Source organism: Misgurnus anguillicaudatus, chromosome 14 (genome assembly GCF_027580225.2).
Source record: "Misgurnus anguillicaudatus chromosome 14, ASM2758022v2, whole genome shotgun sequence".
Lineage (NCBI taxonomy): Eukaryota > Metazoa > Chordata > Actinopteri > Cypriniformes > Cobitidae > Misgurnus > Misgurnus anguillicaudatus.
In genome coordinates this window covers 12724314-12740467 of record NC_073350.2, presented here as the reverse complement: position 1 = coordinate 12740467, position 16154 = coordinate 12724314, and the positions used below count along the sequence as shown (strand labels likewise).

Here is a 16154-nt window from a genome sequence, read left to right as displayed (position 1 = left end):
CCGAGTGGAGCCAGTGACTCAGTGATGATTGTGAAAGATGGGAAACCACCACAGCATGTAGGAAAAGTCCCAGTTCTCTATCAAACTAGGACAGGCTGATGTATCTGGACGCAGAGATTAGGGAAAGGGGAAACTTTTAACGGTTTCAGTATCCTTAGCACTATACAACACTGCATTGCTCAAACATTATCACAGAATTGATGAGACAACCTTTATGCAAATAGTAAATATAACAGCGTCATAATGTTTATTACAGTCAACAACTGTAAAATATCTTTCAAGGGGACATATCTTGAGGATTATCTAAAATTTAAATTAAATCTTTGGTGTCCCCAGAGTGAAGTTTAGCTCAAAATATATCCCACAAATAATTGATTATTGAAACTTTGTAGGTGTGAGCAAAATGTGCAGTTTTTGGGGTGTGTCCTTTAAAAGGCAAATGAGTTGATGAAACGCAAACACTGATTGCAATAATGGTGGTTTGTTGAAATGAAACCTTATTTGTGCTGTCAATTATTTTCTTTTTGCACTAAATGGCAGTGCCGTGGTTGGATAGTGCAGATTAAGGGGTGGTATTATTGTAATAAGATAATTTTGCATCTTTTGCACGTGCAAATTCGTTATTTTAATCAGGACGTGCTCTTTTTCCAGGCATGCTGCCACTGCATCGAAGTCAACTTGTCAGAATGCCCCGTCTGCACTGCAAATCATGTGACAAGAACCAACCAATCAGTTTCACTATTTACGTATCAACATTGGGTAATGTAAAACAGCTGATCATAGCTGTACAGGAAAACACAAAACAAACAAAATGTCAATCGGCTAGTATTTGACACACATGAAAGAAACAGTGGACACCCATTACTGAATCTATGTGGAGTGCGGCTCAATGCTGCTTAAAGCAACAGCAGACGCTACCGGAGCGCAAATGCCCAAGCAAAATGGAAAGTGAAACAGGGTCGTTTTTTGACGATTTAAGACGCGAAACGTGCATCGCCCCTAGGTATACTCACAACACCAAAACAATATTTGATGCATGTTAGCTATGAATAGCATGATAGAAACACTAACTTATCACTTAACCAAAATTTTAACTTCTGTTCTGATCACTTAAACATGACAACTTTTGCACAATATATTTAAAAAAAATACAGAACAGAAGTTGAAGGGGCCATGGCATGAAAATCTGACTTTTTCCATGTTTAACTCTTTCACCGCCAGCGTTTCTTAAAAAAGTTGCCAGCCAGCGCCAGCGTTTTTCATGATTTTCACCAAAGTTTAATGCCTTCCAGAAAATGTTCTTCTTTAAATATATAAACATACAACATACCAAATGAAAGAACAGACCCTCTGCTTTCAAACAAAAAAAACCTGTTTCATCCTACCTTCAGTGGTTCTTTTGTAATCAGCTTTTGAATATGGGTAGGTTTCTGCAAAAACACCCGTTTTGGGCAATACTTCCGGGTTTAAAAAGTTGCGGAATAATAGCGGTATTGCGGAAAGACGGAAAATCTCGTCATTGGCAGGGAAGCGCTTTCTCTTGATTGACGAGATATCTCGTCAATGGCGGCGAAAGAGTTAAAGGTGCTCTAAGCGAATTCACGCGTTTTAGACCATAAAACATTTTTTGTTACATACAGCAAACATCTCACTATCTGCTTGCTACCTGACCGCTGATCAAACTGTAAAAAAACGTAGACAGCCCAGGCTCCACAAACGGCAATAACAACACCGTGGCCAAACCTAGCACATCGAAACATAAAGTGTTCCAGCCAATAAACGACAAGAAGGATTTGGGGGTGGGGGTTGGGCGCGTTCATGAAAGCACAGAAGGGAGAGGGAGGGGGAGGGGTTAGCTACTCTCCGTTTGTTTGAAAATAGTTCAAACATCAACAAAAAGTGACGTCGCACAGATTCGCTTAGAGCGCCTTTAAGTGCTATAATTGGGTTCCCAGTGCTTTTATCAACCTAGAAAATGTGAAAAAGATCAACCCAGTAACTTAGTTTTGGTAAACCTTTCTCCGCAAGCATGTGAAAAATTAGGTCAATGAAATTTGGCTCTCCTTATGATGTCAGAAGGGGATAATACCGCTCCTTAATCTGCACTATCCAACCACGGCACTGCCATTTAGTGCAGAGAGAGAGAGATAGAGAGAGAGAGAGAAAATAATTCACAGCACAATTGAGTTTCAATTACAATTCCACCATTATTCCACCATTAACGATCTATGTGGTATTTTGAGCTAAAACTTCACATGTGTACTCTGAGTCTGGGGACATCAAAGATTTATTTTACATCCTAAAAAAGTATTGTGACATGGCCCCTTTAAAGCCACAATACGTGAGATTTTATGTACATCCAAAATCCAATTGCAAAGTATGATATATTTCATGGAGTTCCTGAGGATTTGTAAATCGATAGATATTTCTAGAAAGAGTTACAGGTAGTTTAATTAAACTGCAAGTTGCATATTTGTTCTTCCTAACTCTCCATAATGTCATGCCCCATAAGACTTCCACTGTAAGTTTCTATTGTATGTAATATTTTATCACCAAACTTGTTTTTACAAACTAAGATACAAGGCAAAATTATTTTCTGTGATAATCAGCAGCATTTCCAAGATCTTGTCAATAGAGAACAATAACCCACAACATTCCTTTAAAAGACAATGGATAGGGAGGTAAAGACATAGTTACGGTTCCATTCTGACCTTGGCAAGATCATGAAGAACCTGTACCCAATCAAGAAAAACAAACTCTCGTGAAACAGGACCAAAGTAGGCCAAAGGCGTTTCTAGTTTAGAAGTACCATTAGTCATTGGCTTTGCTCCCTGTGCCTGAAGTATGTCAGATTAAACCAATAAAACAAAAAAAACTAGGTAAACAATGTGCTGTTTTGACTGTACATCGTGTTCTTGACAGGTGTACAGGATGTTCAAAATGTTGGAGGGTTTTCTCTGTGACCCAGCCAATCCAGAAGAAATCACATTAAGCTCCAAAGCTTTCTGGAATTCACTATTCTTTCAAACAACACAAGCCACCTGAAGTCAACGCTGTTCAATGTGGGATGTTTGTAAACATTCACAGTCTGGAATTTCATAAATATTCTATGCATCTCAGGAACTGGAAATCTCGCTGGTCCTTCAATGCAAAATGTCTCTGACAATTCAATGTTAACCGGATGGCATTATAGTACAGAATGTGGCTAGTGAATAAAAAAATTGCAGTATTTAAAGAGATAGTTCACCCAAAAATGAAAAATCTGAAAACCAAACCGTTTGGGCACCATTGTCTTCCATAGCATTTTTCTTCCCAACTATGGAAGTCAATGGTGCTTCTGTTTCAGCAAAACAAAAAAATATACATACAGGTGTGAAACAACTTTTCAAATTTTAATTTTAAGGTGAACTATCCCTTGAATTCCCCTTCCGGAGAAGTGCTCAAACTAAAGTTATTAAATTTGCTTAAAACTTGACTGTGGTCTTCCTGCATGCCTGGCAACACATGATGGCTGCTGTAGCTCTGAACGAGAGTGGGAATGATTGACAGCAGCCGAAAATGATTGACAGTGAGGACACTGGCACAAGCCTAAAACGTCCTGGAAACAAACACACAAAGGCAACTATTTATACCTCTCTGACTGTGGACATTGCTACAGTCGGATACATCCACGTTATCATCCACGTTTCTGGACAGTCCAGGAATTTAAAACAGAATAGACACCCAAGACATTTTAAGGCCCGGATGTTTTCCAAATGATGTCGGCTTTCAAACAAAGTGGGGCTTTTCCTTCCTGAAACCCCCCAACTTACACCTAATGCAATTCTGTGCAATAACATCCAGTCATATGCTATGAAAGTGTGCATGCACAACATCGAAGACACTTATGTGTAGCTTATGTTATATTTAAAACCGACTGAAGTCCCAGTAAATGTATGACTAACCAGTGTTGAGGAGACCACCTAATCCTGGAATAATGAGTCACAGCAGAGAGTGACATCATTTCGTCCTCAAAGCCAGACTCGTGTAGCATGCACAATGTGCAGGGCCTTAATTTAACATGCGACTTACGCTATGACCACGAGACCAGTAAACAAAAATTTAATTAAGCCTAAAATGCATTTACCTTGTCTCCATGAATTATTTAAACCTTTAGTATTCTAATTTTATGTTTAAAACGGAAGTTGCGTTGATCCCTCCACACGCTTAATATACAATGAAATCTTAGTTTTGACTGACAAAAAGGTGTTATGAAGAATGCACACCTAACTGTAAGTAAGTACGTCACTTTTAAAACCCACATATGCATTTTATGGGTTAAACCTGTCAACGGGCAGCTTAGTGTAATCAACTTTCATTTTCAACTGCAGTTTCAACTCATTGTACCCGTGCATGTAAAATAAGTAGGCAGCTGACTACATTTTGAGACACAGCCGCATTCTCAAAATACGTGCAAATACCAAAGCACTGAACGTGACAAGCTTTGCAACGCAAAAACAGCATACTCGTCGCGTTTTAATGCTGTTTGCAAAGAGCACTTTTTAAATCTCTTTGCAAGTTCAGCAACAAACACGAGCAAGCAGACCAAAAAAAACAAACGCAAGAGGCCCAAAGACTCGAACAGCCAAATCTTGTTATGCAAGCGCTTTACAACACGATGTCCAGGGTTGATATTTACCATACGGTTCCATAAGCTCCGGAACCCACGGGTGACAAGCCCTTGTACCTCTCCGGTACCTCCCATACAGTCTTGTTGAGCTCCTGTCGGTAGAAAATGGGTCTCTCCTTCTGGGACATTCCTGAAGAGGAGCGAAAACTTCTTCGCTTGCTCGTGATCACAGTGCGTTTATAGGAACAAAAAACGAAGAAAACAAAAGCAGAACCTCCAGGTTTACAATCCTATCTCCGTGCAAAGAATAGCATTAGTTAAATGCATATGCGCGGTAGCTGGAGATCGCGCTCACGATTAAACTATGATCCTTCAGGAGTCGCTGAGCAAAGCGTGAGATTTCTGCTTGTGTGCGCGGATCTCTTTTTTCCTGTTACAGGTTCTCCTGTGACGAACTTGCCTGACGTCACTGCACGAGCGTGACTCACGGGACTACGCATCAAATCTCGCGAGAGTTTTTCGTTTTAAAGACTGCGCAGTCAGTCTACATATTAGTCAGTAAATATAAGAAAACATTTCATATATATTTAATACATTCTGCATTTTTATATATTTATATTTTATAATTTATGTCTTATAATGTATACAGTTTATATAACAAATAATCTAAACAGAGAGCAAGAGACTTTAGTGGGGTGGTCTGTCGTTATGCATTTAACAGCACATGTGCACGGGATATATTGCAAGGAGCTATAACTTAGTAACTTAAACCCTCAAATAAATGCCGAATAGAAAATTCTACTGCAACTACGCGAGGCAACCATTTTTCTAGATTATTTTTTTCTATTGAAGGTAAAATTGGCTTTCTTCATGGGGTGCACTGTAACAATAAAGACGACTTTTAAACATTTCTGACGACTTCTAAAAAAACCCTTCCCATTGTTATTAGTTTCTGTTTGTTTGTATTGTCACGCAAAGAGAGAGAGAGAGAGAGAGAGAGAGAGAGAGAGAGAGAGAGAGAGAGAAATTGTTCGTATTCTAAGTATTTTAAGTCCACTATTCCAACTTAACTTTTACATTATTTACATTTGAATTTTTCACCATAAAATTACCTTTTATGAGCCTATTTTTAGCCTATATTCACCGTCACTTGTAGAATATCACACTCTAGTGGTTGTGAGGCGTTACTTCTACCAGTATTACGTCATTGAATGGCTACTAGTAGCTACACGACTTCCATGCATATCAGATCAAATATCTAAACGTATTTTAACTATTAAACCTCTTATACGGAGTGATTTATTTATTTACATTTTACTGTTTTTACTGTCTATATTGCAAACCGCACATGGGAACAGACTTTCATTTTTAATTAAGAATCTTTCATATAAAATTTATTAGCTTTAACAGCTCTTTTAAAGTTTTTATCGTAGTGTGTATCTATAATTTCCAAAAATGTTTTAAAAATAGCCCCTATCTGAATTAAAGGTGCAGTGTGTAAATTTTATCGACATCTAGTGGTGAGGTTGCGAACTGCAACCTAAGGCTCAGTCCACTGTTCACCTCTTGCTTTTGAAACACATAGAGAAGCTACGGTATCCGCCATCAGACAAACAAGTTTTTTTTGTCCGTTAAGAGCTTCTGTAAAAACATGGTGGCACAAAATGGCGACTTCCATGTAAGGTCTTTATACACCCCTGATCATATAGTTTTGTATATTATTTTGCATTTCTGCCAAGAGATCCTTCTTAAAATTACACATTGCACCTTTAAAAACAATAATTCAAATTTACACATCCCCAAATCAATACACAAGTGTATTGCTATTTAATAAAACCTTACCCTTAAACATTAACATTGAGTTGCATAGGGTTTACTATAAAATATTTGCTATGACATATTTAAAAAAATCTTAACATTCAACATCTATCCTTATATTTAGATACAGAGTAGTTTTTATGCATGGGGATACAGGGGGAACAGATTAAAGACTTTGTTTTGTGTTACATGACACACATAATTTAAAAGAACATCTGTGCTTGTACACTTCTGTTTGGGTAATAAAAAGAAGACAGATAGAAGAAAAAGAGTCTTATTCATCATGAAAATTAAAGCTGAAACCCCTTTTGTAGTGTTTATACTTCCCATTTTATTTCATAAATAATATACATACTTCCCCAGTTTCCCTATTAAGACAGAAGTGACACTTATATTGTGGTTTTTGCATCTTTAGGCCTAATTGGTACTCATAAATGTTACATTATTGCATTATAAACACAGTTCAATCAGATTATAGGGTCTATATTCTGTATGTTTAACAACTGTGTAATAACACAATTATTATCAAATTAATACCATTTAAATAAATTCCTTTATGATTAATAGTATGTCAAGAAGCCTTTGCTGTGACATACATTATGTTACCTTGGTCCTTTGGTGGCATTATTGTGAATGTAAAAGGAATCAAATTAACTATTAATGCATTACGTATGAAGTTTTAAGTAAGTTATCCCAAAAATAATCTAAAATTCTGATTCTTAACATTGGGCGTGGTTTTCCATTAAAAAAAACTTAAAGGTATTGCGGAGGATTTTCTTTTTCCGGGTGGATCATCAAGACTATTGGTCCTCCTAGTTGTCAATCAGGAGTGTTGCGCAATTGCATTTCTTTAAAAAGTGGAGAAGGCGGTTCTTTTCTAAAATTCGAAAAAATCCTCCGCTACTTAAGCATTAAAATCTGAACATTTATCTATGGAACGAAAAGCAGCAATTACAGATCTTGTAGAACTTTATTATAAATAGTTGGGGTCACTTGACATGCTATGATAATACCAAAACCTTGAAATAATATCTAAACTTTGTTAATTAAGGAAAAATGAATAATTGTAAGATAATATTTTTCCTAACGCTTGTTTAAATACCCCTATAAGTCCAAGTATAACTTCTGCGTTTGTAAAGGAAAAAACACAAGAAAGAAAATGTAGTTTGTACACAAGTGAAGTCTGCATCCCCAAGCTCCATAACTTTGAATGTATTTTTTTCTCACCATTACTAATAACCAATATTACGTTGATCAAAGATCAAAGTCCCCAAAATTCAATCTTAACCTAAACATTTACAAAATGCAAAGCAGGTCTTAAGTCAAAGTTGTGCTGATGCTTCTACCAACATCGGAAGCAGGTGGAGCACCATCTTCATCAGTTGCTGGCAATATTTGCCAGTACTACATTTCTTTTGGCATTCAATAGTCCAGTGTCCATAAAACTGATCCATCCAGGTCATTTCAGAAAAATCAGGTAAAATGCCATACACAAACACAGCGCTGCAACAGCAATATGAAGCCTTGTTCCTATCACTGCAGCTGTGGAGATAATATACAACACAGTCACAAAATAACATCAAAACAAAACTGTTAAAACATAAGTTAACACTATTCCAGGGGAGACATTTAAAAAGGTACTGTAGAAATGACAGTATTACTTGCAGCTGTTTCCTAGAAACTTACTGTACATTTAAATTCATGTTATTTACTGTCAACAGTTTGTTCAAAATTAAATGAACATTAAACATTAACAAGTTTCAATTAACTTTATAGAACAAAATAAAATAACACCCTTATGCAAAGTATCTGGGAACCAAAATCTGAAGGAGAAAACGGTTGTTGAAAAATACAGTTTAGTACAAATGCAATTCTTCATACAGGTTTTAAAAGACATGGGGGTGGGTAAATTATGATTTTGGGGTGAAACTATAACCCTTAAACACAGTGCAAGATCACATATGTACATTAGTACCTATATAAGCCATTTATAAATATATACTATGTAGCTATACAAATTATTCAATAGACAACTTACCTTTGTAAAACACTCCCCAGACACCCTTCTTCTCTGACAAGAGCCAAGTGTTTAGGCGAGGGACCTTCTTGAGGTATGCGCATGTGCAAACGAAGAGAATTCCAAATACAAGAATTCCATCGAAAGAGTACACTGTGAACAAGCAATACACGATTGAAACTCAACCATCCTAGTCTTATTTAAAAACATTGAAATAAACAAAACACAACTTTGTAGCAAATAAGGGAAAGCAAGTAAAATGTGATTTATATGTAACTTAATGTTAGATGCAATCCAAGTGGATCTGTTTCGCTGACTTGTATGACATGATTTGAACGAGTATACTGTCAAGACAACACCAACATAACATTACAATGACATTGGTTACTTAGATATATTCTTATAAGGAACGTATGTTGACATTATGATATAAGTCTGTGAACATACTAAATACTTGTAACGTTAACAGTTAATGGTGTTGAGTAAAGCAGCTGCGGCCCGTCATGAGCCACGTCCACGCATACAATACTGTAACTCCACAGATCAGCTTACTGTCAAAATCTCTTATTTGACTTCATGCCTAAGTCTTTCCCACATTTATCTTATAACAAGCTCATACCGTTTGTCATCGTCGCTGCTTATATTCCCCGTGTTAAAAGGAAGCACGGACTGCCGATGTTTTTTTATTTACTGTTTTCATCAGTTCCGCATCACTTCCGGTTTGGGTCTGTGCCGTGTGTGTTGGATCATGGGAAATCACCTTACAAATTAAACGTCTACAAGATTATACAATACAACATAAGTCGATATTTGTATTTGAAATATTGAAAAAATAAATATAAAATTATGTTTTTTCTCTTTTACACTAGACACATTTTACTATCATCACATCCAGCGATAGAAATATAAAATACATTTTGATTAGATTCAAAATATTTTAAATGTAGTTAAAATAAATTAAAATTGTAAATAAATACAATTTACAACTCTTTTAAGTTTTATAGGTTTTTCATCGTCGTGTTATTTATTGTCTGTTTCTCAGTGTGATGACGCGTTTCAGTGACTGATGTCATCTGTTTAATTTGACCTGAGGGATGTCAGTTTCATTTGAATTGTCATATTATACCAATAAATAGACTTTATTCTTAATCTTTATAAAATAAATAATGTGGTATCAATATAGCTAAAATTTTCTTAACAAAAACATTAAAGTGGCAAACGTGAAAAGAATTCTGTCACATGCCCTGTAATGTATAGTAGTGAGTTTATTCAGGGTGTAACTCAAGATGCTGAGATAACCTCTATCCATCCCGCAACCCAACAAATGACAAGCTGGTTCAGAGAATAGATGGGGTTCCATCACACAGCCGATGTCTGGCAGGGTTTATTTTGTTGATTTTGATCTATTGGCTTAAACACAGTTTCTTTGTGTTGTAATAGGTTTAGCAGCTTTGTTTACATGAAACAAGCAGGTTGTCTTTTGTGGGATTACACATGCTGTGTTTTGTGTTATGTCAGATAAGTTATTCCTCTCCACAGATTATTTCATGCCATTTGTTGCATCTGAAGAGAGCTTTAACTTCAACACAACTGGTGTTTGTGTGTATGAGGCACAGCATGCCGTCTAACTCCTTCTGAAATACTGTTATATTACAGAGCACAGGTAAGATTTAACTCTTTACAACCTACTTGTTTTGAGATTAAAGTAATGTTTTGTTAGAAAAGATAAATTCATTAGTAAGTGCAAGTTACAGTTAGATTTCATGCAACTTTATTTTAAATCTGTCATCTTGTTTATCTGAGCTAGGAATGCATAACAATTAATCGCGATTAATCTATAGCAGAATAAAAGATTTTGTTTACATCATTTATGTGTGTGAACTATGTAACAACTTTGTATAGATAAATGCACGCACATGCATGTACAGTATATATTTAAGAAATGTTTACATGTATATATATACATTTGTATATTTTTGTATAATTTATATTATATAAAAATACCTAATATATGAATATAGTTTAGCTTAAAATTTGCATGTGTGCATATTTATATATATATAACTATTATACACAGTTCACACATATATATGATGTAAACAAAAACTTTTATTCTGCTATAGATTAATCGCAATTAATCATTAAGCATTCCTAATCTAAGCTAATAAATAAGACTTACGCTGTCAATAATAAGACAAATGATGTGTTTATTGTGGACAACAGCAATCTGTACATGTATTTTCACATTTTGTCTTAAATTACTTTATGACTCAAAAGAATAAAAACGAAATAACTGTAAACTAATAATAAAAGATGTGAAAGTAGCTATAGGTACATTAAATGCAGAAACTATTTATTAACACCTTATTAGGTTGTTTCAGACAGAATGGTACACAAGAACCAAAAACCAGGTAGCCTATTTTCCAGCCCTTTCTTATTTTCTTGAAAGGATATATGGCTTACACAAACAAACAGTCAGTATATCTAACAATAAATTATATGCAACCAACCCTCTGTTCATCAGAAAACTCCAGCTGTGAGACTTTTCATCCCTACTGAAGGCCAGGAACAGATTATCTGTCCAAACCCATTTTGTAGGGTTACATCCTGAACTGCTGGTCAGTCACAAATGGTTAGCCATTTTGTTTAAACTCAAATTATACATTTAACTAATTCCATTTAGCAGTTCCTGGGTTGTTATTTTCAACCCAGCTTTGGATCAAAAAGTGACAAAAGTAACCTGCTGGGTTGTAATTTAACCTATGCTGAGTTGCTTAACCCTCTGTATCTTTATTTTGCTATTTTTGCTGATTTGTAATTTTTTTTTCAACATCGCCCATAAATAACAATACTGAAGCTCTGCAAAGTATTTCCTGACCTTACAATACTGTAAAAAATATTTAAATGGCAAGAAGTAGCATTGGGCCAACAACTAGCATGTAACATTTATGCATTCGATTGATGCTTTTATCCGAAGTCACTTGAAATGTATTCAGTCTATACACATTTGTATCAGTATGTGTGTTCCCTGGGAATCGAACCCAAAACCTTCTGCGCTGCTAACGCTCTACCAACTGAGGTACAGGAACACATTTTAACTCATGTCACAATACATACTAAAACGTTACAGTACGTTACAATATAATTGCACAAAGCGCTGGCACAGGTGCATAAAAAAACAAGCGAGTAAAAGACTGTGATGTCAGTTTTGAATAAATACACTCAAGGTATCGGCAGGTCCCTGCTGATTCAAATTATGCAACAAATCTTTTCTTTCAGCATCTCCGAGGTCACATTAATGATAAAGGAAATGTGATGCAGCGTAAAACAAAAACAACATAAAAGAAACATTTAAAATGGACATTTCACAAGACTTTTTTAAGATGTCAAATTTGGTGTCCCCAGAGTACATATGTGAAATTCTAGCTCAAAATATCATAAATATAATTTATTATAACATGTTAAAATTGCCACTTTGTAGGTGTGAGCAAAAATTAGCCGTTTTGGGGTGTGTCACGTGTAAATAAAAGTACAATGAATGGACAATGAAATTCAATCAGTGGACATCACACAAAGAATAAAGTTTAAGCAGACAATACAGCAAAAAACTGTGATTACAGAGACCACTTAAGCCAAAATCCTAGAGGCATAAGATGGCACAAACAGTAAACTGACCTCATAGGCAGCATAAAACATCTCACATACACCATTCTCCAACCATAACAAGTTAAAACATCCTTTTCAAAAGGTACAATTTCAGGTCAACAAACACAACATTGACAATAAATAAATAAATAGCGACTGATAATGGTTAAGATCACGGGATGCCATCTTTGCGCTGGCAACACTGGGAAGGTGGAACGCCCCAGTCGTAAATATATGAGAGCCTCAGTTTGACTTCCTCCTTGCACAGACGCCCGTCCCTCTGTAACGTCTGATGTTTCTCCAACATGTCCTCTAAACTTTGCTTGTGAGTGACCAGATACTTATTGCTGCATCCACGCGACTTGTACTCCGTATCAAAGCGGGGATCGTGAACTCGTTTTACGTCCACGGGGGCCAGCCACGCCCCCAAAGACACATCCTCGCTCTGCCACGTCTTCAGAAACCCCACATTCAGCCGGACGTAGTGCACGAGGTCAGAAGACAGTATGTAACCCCCACCCAAAGCGTAGGGTAAGTAGTAATCACACAGCTCCCAGGCACTTTCCTTCCATTTCCCGGCCGTTTTCACTCTCCCGCGACCAGAGAAGAAACCCCAGTAGAGGCGGCTGGGTTCCTTTGTCTTCAATTCCTCCTTGAGAAGATCCAAACGAGCGAAGGTGTCGTCATCGGCCTTCAGGACGAACCTGAAGTCCACGTTTTGGTCCAACCACGAGTACATGTGTAGCAGCTTCTGCGTAAGGTTCTCGTAAGAATCCCGGAGGTCGGGGAGCAAGAGGAGGTCGTGGTGACGGACCTGCTCGGTTTCGAGGTTTTGGAGGTCCTCAGCCGGTAGACCCTCGGTACCGATGACGAACCAATAGAGCACATCGGGATCGTGCTTAGTCAGCCAGGTGCTCCGGATTATACTGCGACGTTCGGTGTACTTCGGGCCCGTGGTGATGAGAACCACCAGGAAAGCTGAGAGGTCTTTGGCATGAGAAGACCCCGCAGGATGCTTCTGTCGTGACTCAGGCCGTGGTGCCATGCCTGGGGAATCAGGTGGCTTGAGCGTCTCGGTTGTGCATTTGGCGAGGAAAAGGAGGACGACGGCAAACAGGAATAGGAAAGTGAGGGCCAGGGCTGTCTTATGGCGACACACAAGACGGACCAAATTCATGATGTTGCTAAAGAAATGATAAGGAAAACAATTATGCCACAAAACTGAAAGCAAGATTTAAAATGCAGGATGTGTGTTAGGGTAGTTGTGGCATTACATGATAATATAAGCAATCAATTAATATTATTTATGATTTATGCAAATAATAATAATATATATTATATATATATATATATATATATATATATATATATATATATTTTTTTTTTTTTTATAAAAGTTTTATATGAATGTATGTACAAGTCTATATTTTGTGTGTTTATTGTACGTTTTGTGTGTTGAACTGAAACATTGTTGAAATTAGAGCTGTCAAAAGATTATTCGTGATTTATCAGATACAAAATATAAGTTTGTTTTTGCATGCACACTGTGTGTAATTATTTTGTATATATAAATACACACACGCATGATGTATTAAAGAAACATGTACATATATTTTGATATATTTTGTGTTACATGCATATAAATATATATAAAAAATGTCTTAAATGTATATATATGTGTGTATTTATATATACATAATAATTACACACAATACACACAAATATATTTTGCAAACACGAACTTTTATTTTGTATGCGATTAATCTTTTGACAGCCCTAATTCAAATTTTATTTTCTACGATATCTCTACTGCAAATATAATCATTATAAATTGAAATTTCTTTATGCATATCACTCATTTAAAGTATAAATGATTCACAACTTGCATCTGTCAACTGAAATGAGAAATAACAAGGCAAAAAAAACCAAAAACCTTAAATGTATCATTTAAATGATTGAAAACAGATTACACAACATACCCTCTTAATTAAAATGAGATCACAATAAAATACAACATCTACAATGCACATTACCTTGTAGATGGCTGTCAAACAGATCATTTACTGTGCTCGTGGCTCATCTTTATGGTGTTGTGCAGTAACAGCTGATGTGCTGCTGATGTGTAAAAGCTGCAGCTGTCCTCTGCCTCTCTGAACAAAACACGCAATATCTACACATAACACAAACCTAACAAATAACACAAACCGCACAAATCTAAACGAGCAGACAGGTCAGATTTAACAGGAAGGTACGCGTCATTATTTCTGTACACACATACATGCACGCGCAGTTCTCTGCACTTCCGCTGTCCACAACCACACAGACTGAATGAAGTCATGCTGCTCTAACTTCAACATTTACCAAACGCTCCATCTAGTGGACGGGATGATAACGTCATGTGACAAAAAAAAAGTGTGTATTGTAATGGCCTTTTAATATGAAATGTTAAACATACCCTACCACGACAACCACAATTTCTACCCCAGTTTATATAAAAATATCCTAAATATTTAACAGCCTATAATTTTATTTAATGTCGTTATATGAGTGTTAATATGAGTGTTCTTAATATGAGTGTTCTTTTAAAGGAGACATTTCACAAGACTTTTTAAGATGTGAAATAAATCTTCGGTGTCCCCAGAGTGCGTATGTGAAGTTTTAGCTCAAAATATCATATAGATAATTTATTATAACATTTTAATATTGCCACTTTGTAGGTGTGAGCAAAAATTTGCCATTGTGGGTGTGTCCTTTAAAATGCAAATTAGCTGATCTCTGCACTAAATGGCAGTGCTGTTGTTGGATAGTGCAGTTTAAGGGGTGGTATATCCTCTTCTGACATCACAAGGGGAGCCAAATTTCAAATACCTATTTTTTTTCACATGCTTGAAAGAATGGTTTACCAAAAATAAGTTATTGAGTTGATCTTTTCCACATTTTCTAGCACTGGGGACCCAATTATAACACTTTAACATGAAAAAAGTCTGATTTTCATGATATGTCCCTTTTAAAATCCAACTGGAAAACCTTATAATATGTGGGGATTGATTGATCCTGCGTTCCAATTTGCATATTATCCATCCTAAATAGTATTTAAAGTTAGAATTAGTAGGTTCAAAATCATAGTATTTGTTAATCGTTGAAATTAGTATCCCAGATGGAGTTTTTAGGTACAAATTCATAGTGTATGCGCACTCAAACTGCTGATATTTCCCAGTCCTAGAGACCAAAACACAGCTAGACCAGCTTGCTACACCAGCTGAGGAACCAGCTAAAACTAGCTCACGAGCTTATGCTGGTCTTTATCAGTAGGGAATGGGATCATCTTCGTATTGTGTTAGAATGCACCAAAGTGTGTGCATACTGTTTTGCGCTGCACTCAAAAGTACTTTCCCAACAAAAAAAGTACATACTAGGCCTTTAGTAGGCGAATTGGGATGCAGCAGGTTCCCTATCCCAAATAGCACCCAAACATACAAGGTCCTGTCTCAAATGTCCCACTTCATGTGGTCTTTTGGTCTAGTGGCCTTAAATTGCACGTGCTTGCTTAGTCTACAAGTCTTTACAAACCCAGAAGTCCTTGCGAAAGAGAAATCAGACGAATCAGATGACGGATGGGAGGAGTTCACACTAATGGACAAGTTCTCTTCTTATATCCGGCGTGGTGCTCGAGTCCATTTCAAAATATGACTCCGGTGCGCCCTTAAATTGACTCAAAAGTCCCTAAGGTCATGATGTCATCAAAGTGTGGACTCTGAGGAAGACCACAAGTCCGGAGTGTGCCATTTGGGACAGGGCCAAAGCGTTCAGTTTACTCACAATCTGGAATCAGATGAGAAGCTAAAATGCAGAATGAGGTCATAAAAATCATTGATCCCTACTGGCAGAAGTGAGATACTGTAAGTTTTAAACGTTATGCTAAACAGTGTTCAAATGGGGGGTGGTCTCAGACCTCATATTAGCATTGAGGGCTTAGCTAGGGCAGTGGTTCTCAAACTGGCGGCCGCGAGATAGTGCCAGGGGGGGCCCCAGTTTTACGACATTTTATAAAATACATTAATTTAT

The 16154-nt window shown here is 36.7% G+C and overlaps 3 protein-coding genes across 4 annotated transcripts in view; all 3 read right to left on the bottom strand.

The window, feature by feature from the left end:
* Window positions 1-5064, bottom strand: part of mapk14b (mitogen-activated protein kinase 14b) — a 32651-nt gene extending 27587 nt beyond the window's left edge. Inside the window, exon 1 of one of the 2 annotated variants that reach the window (XM_055183824.2) lies at window positions 4679-5064. In XM_055183824.2, the coding sequence (XP_055039799.1) occupies window positions 4679-4797 (119 nt within the window). In that variant the 5' untranslated portion in view covers window positions 4798-5064. The remainder of the gene's footprint in view (window positions 1-4678) is intronic. The other variant, XM_055183823.2, reaches the window with a different exon arrangement.
* Window positions 5065-7378: 2314 nt separating this feature from the next.
* On the bottom strand, window positions 7379-9218 carry tmem167b (transmembrane protein 167B). Its single transcript, XM_055184795.2, has 3 exons — window positions 9064-9218; window positions 8466-8597; window positions 7379-7969 (listed from the first exon to the last, which is right to left on the bottom strand). The coding sequence occupies exons 1-3, from the start codon at window positions 9071-9073 to the stop codon at window positions 7887-7889; spliced, it is 225 nt and encodes a 74-aa protein (XP_055040770.1). The 5' UTR covers window positions 9074-9218; the 3' UTR covers window positions 7379-7886.
* Window positions 9219-10627: 1409 nt separating this feature from the next.
* Window positions 10628-14420, bottom strand: b3galt6 (UDP-Gal:betaGal beta 1,3-galactosyltransferase polypeptide 6). Its single transcript, XM_055184749.2, has 2 exons — window positions 14123-14420; window positions 10628-13273 (listed from the first exon to the last, which is right to left on the bottom strand). Exon 2 carries the CDS (start codon window positions 13264-13266, stop codon window positions 12262-12264), a length of 1005 nt encoding a protein of 334 aa, XP_055040724.2. The 5' UTR covers window positions 13267-13273; window positions 14123-14420; the 3' UTR covers window positions 10628-12261.
* Between the last annotated feature and the right edge of the window lie 1734 nt (window positions 14421-16154).

Coding starts and splice junctions, on each gene's coding strand:
- b3galt6 (XM_055184749.2), bottom strand. CDS start 13,266: ATGAATTTGGTCCGTCTTGTGTGTCGCCATAAGACAGCCCTGGCCCTC.
- tmem167b (XM_055184795.2), bottom strand. Junction 7,970..8,465: donor CTGGGGAGTGTTTTACAAAG/GTAAGTTGTCTA, acceptor TTATCTCCACAG/CTGCAGTGATAGGAACAAGG.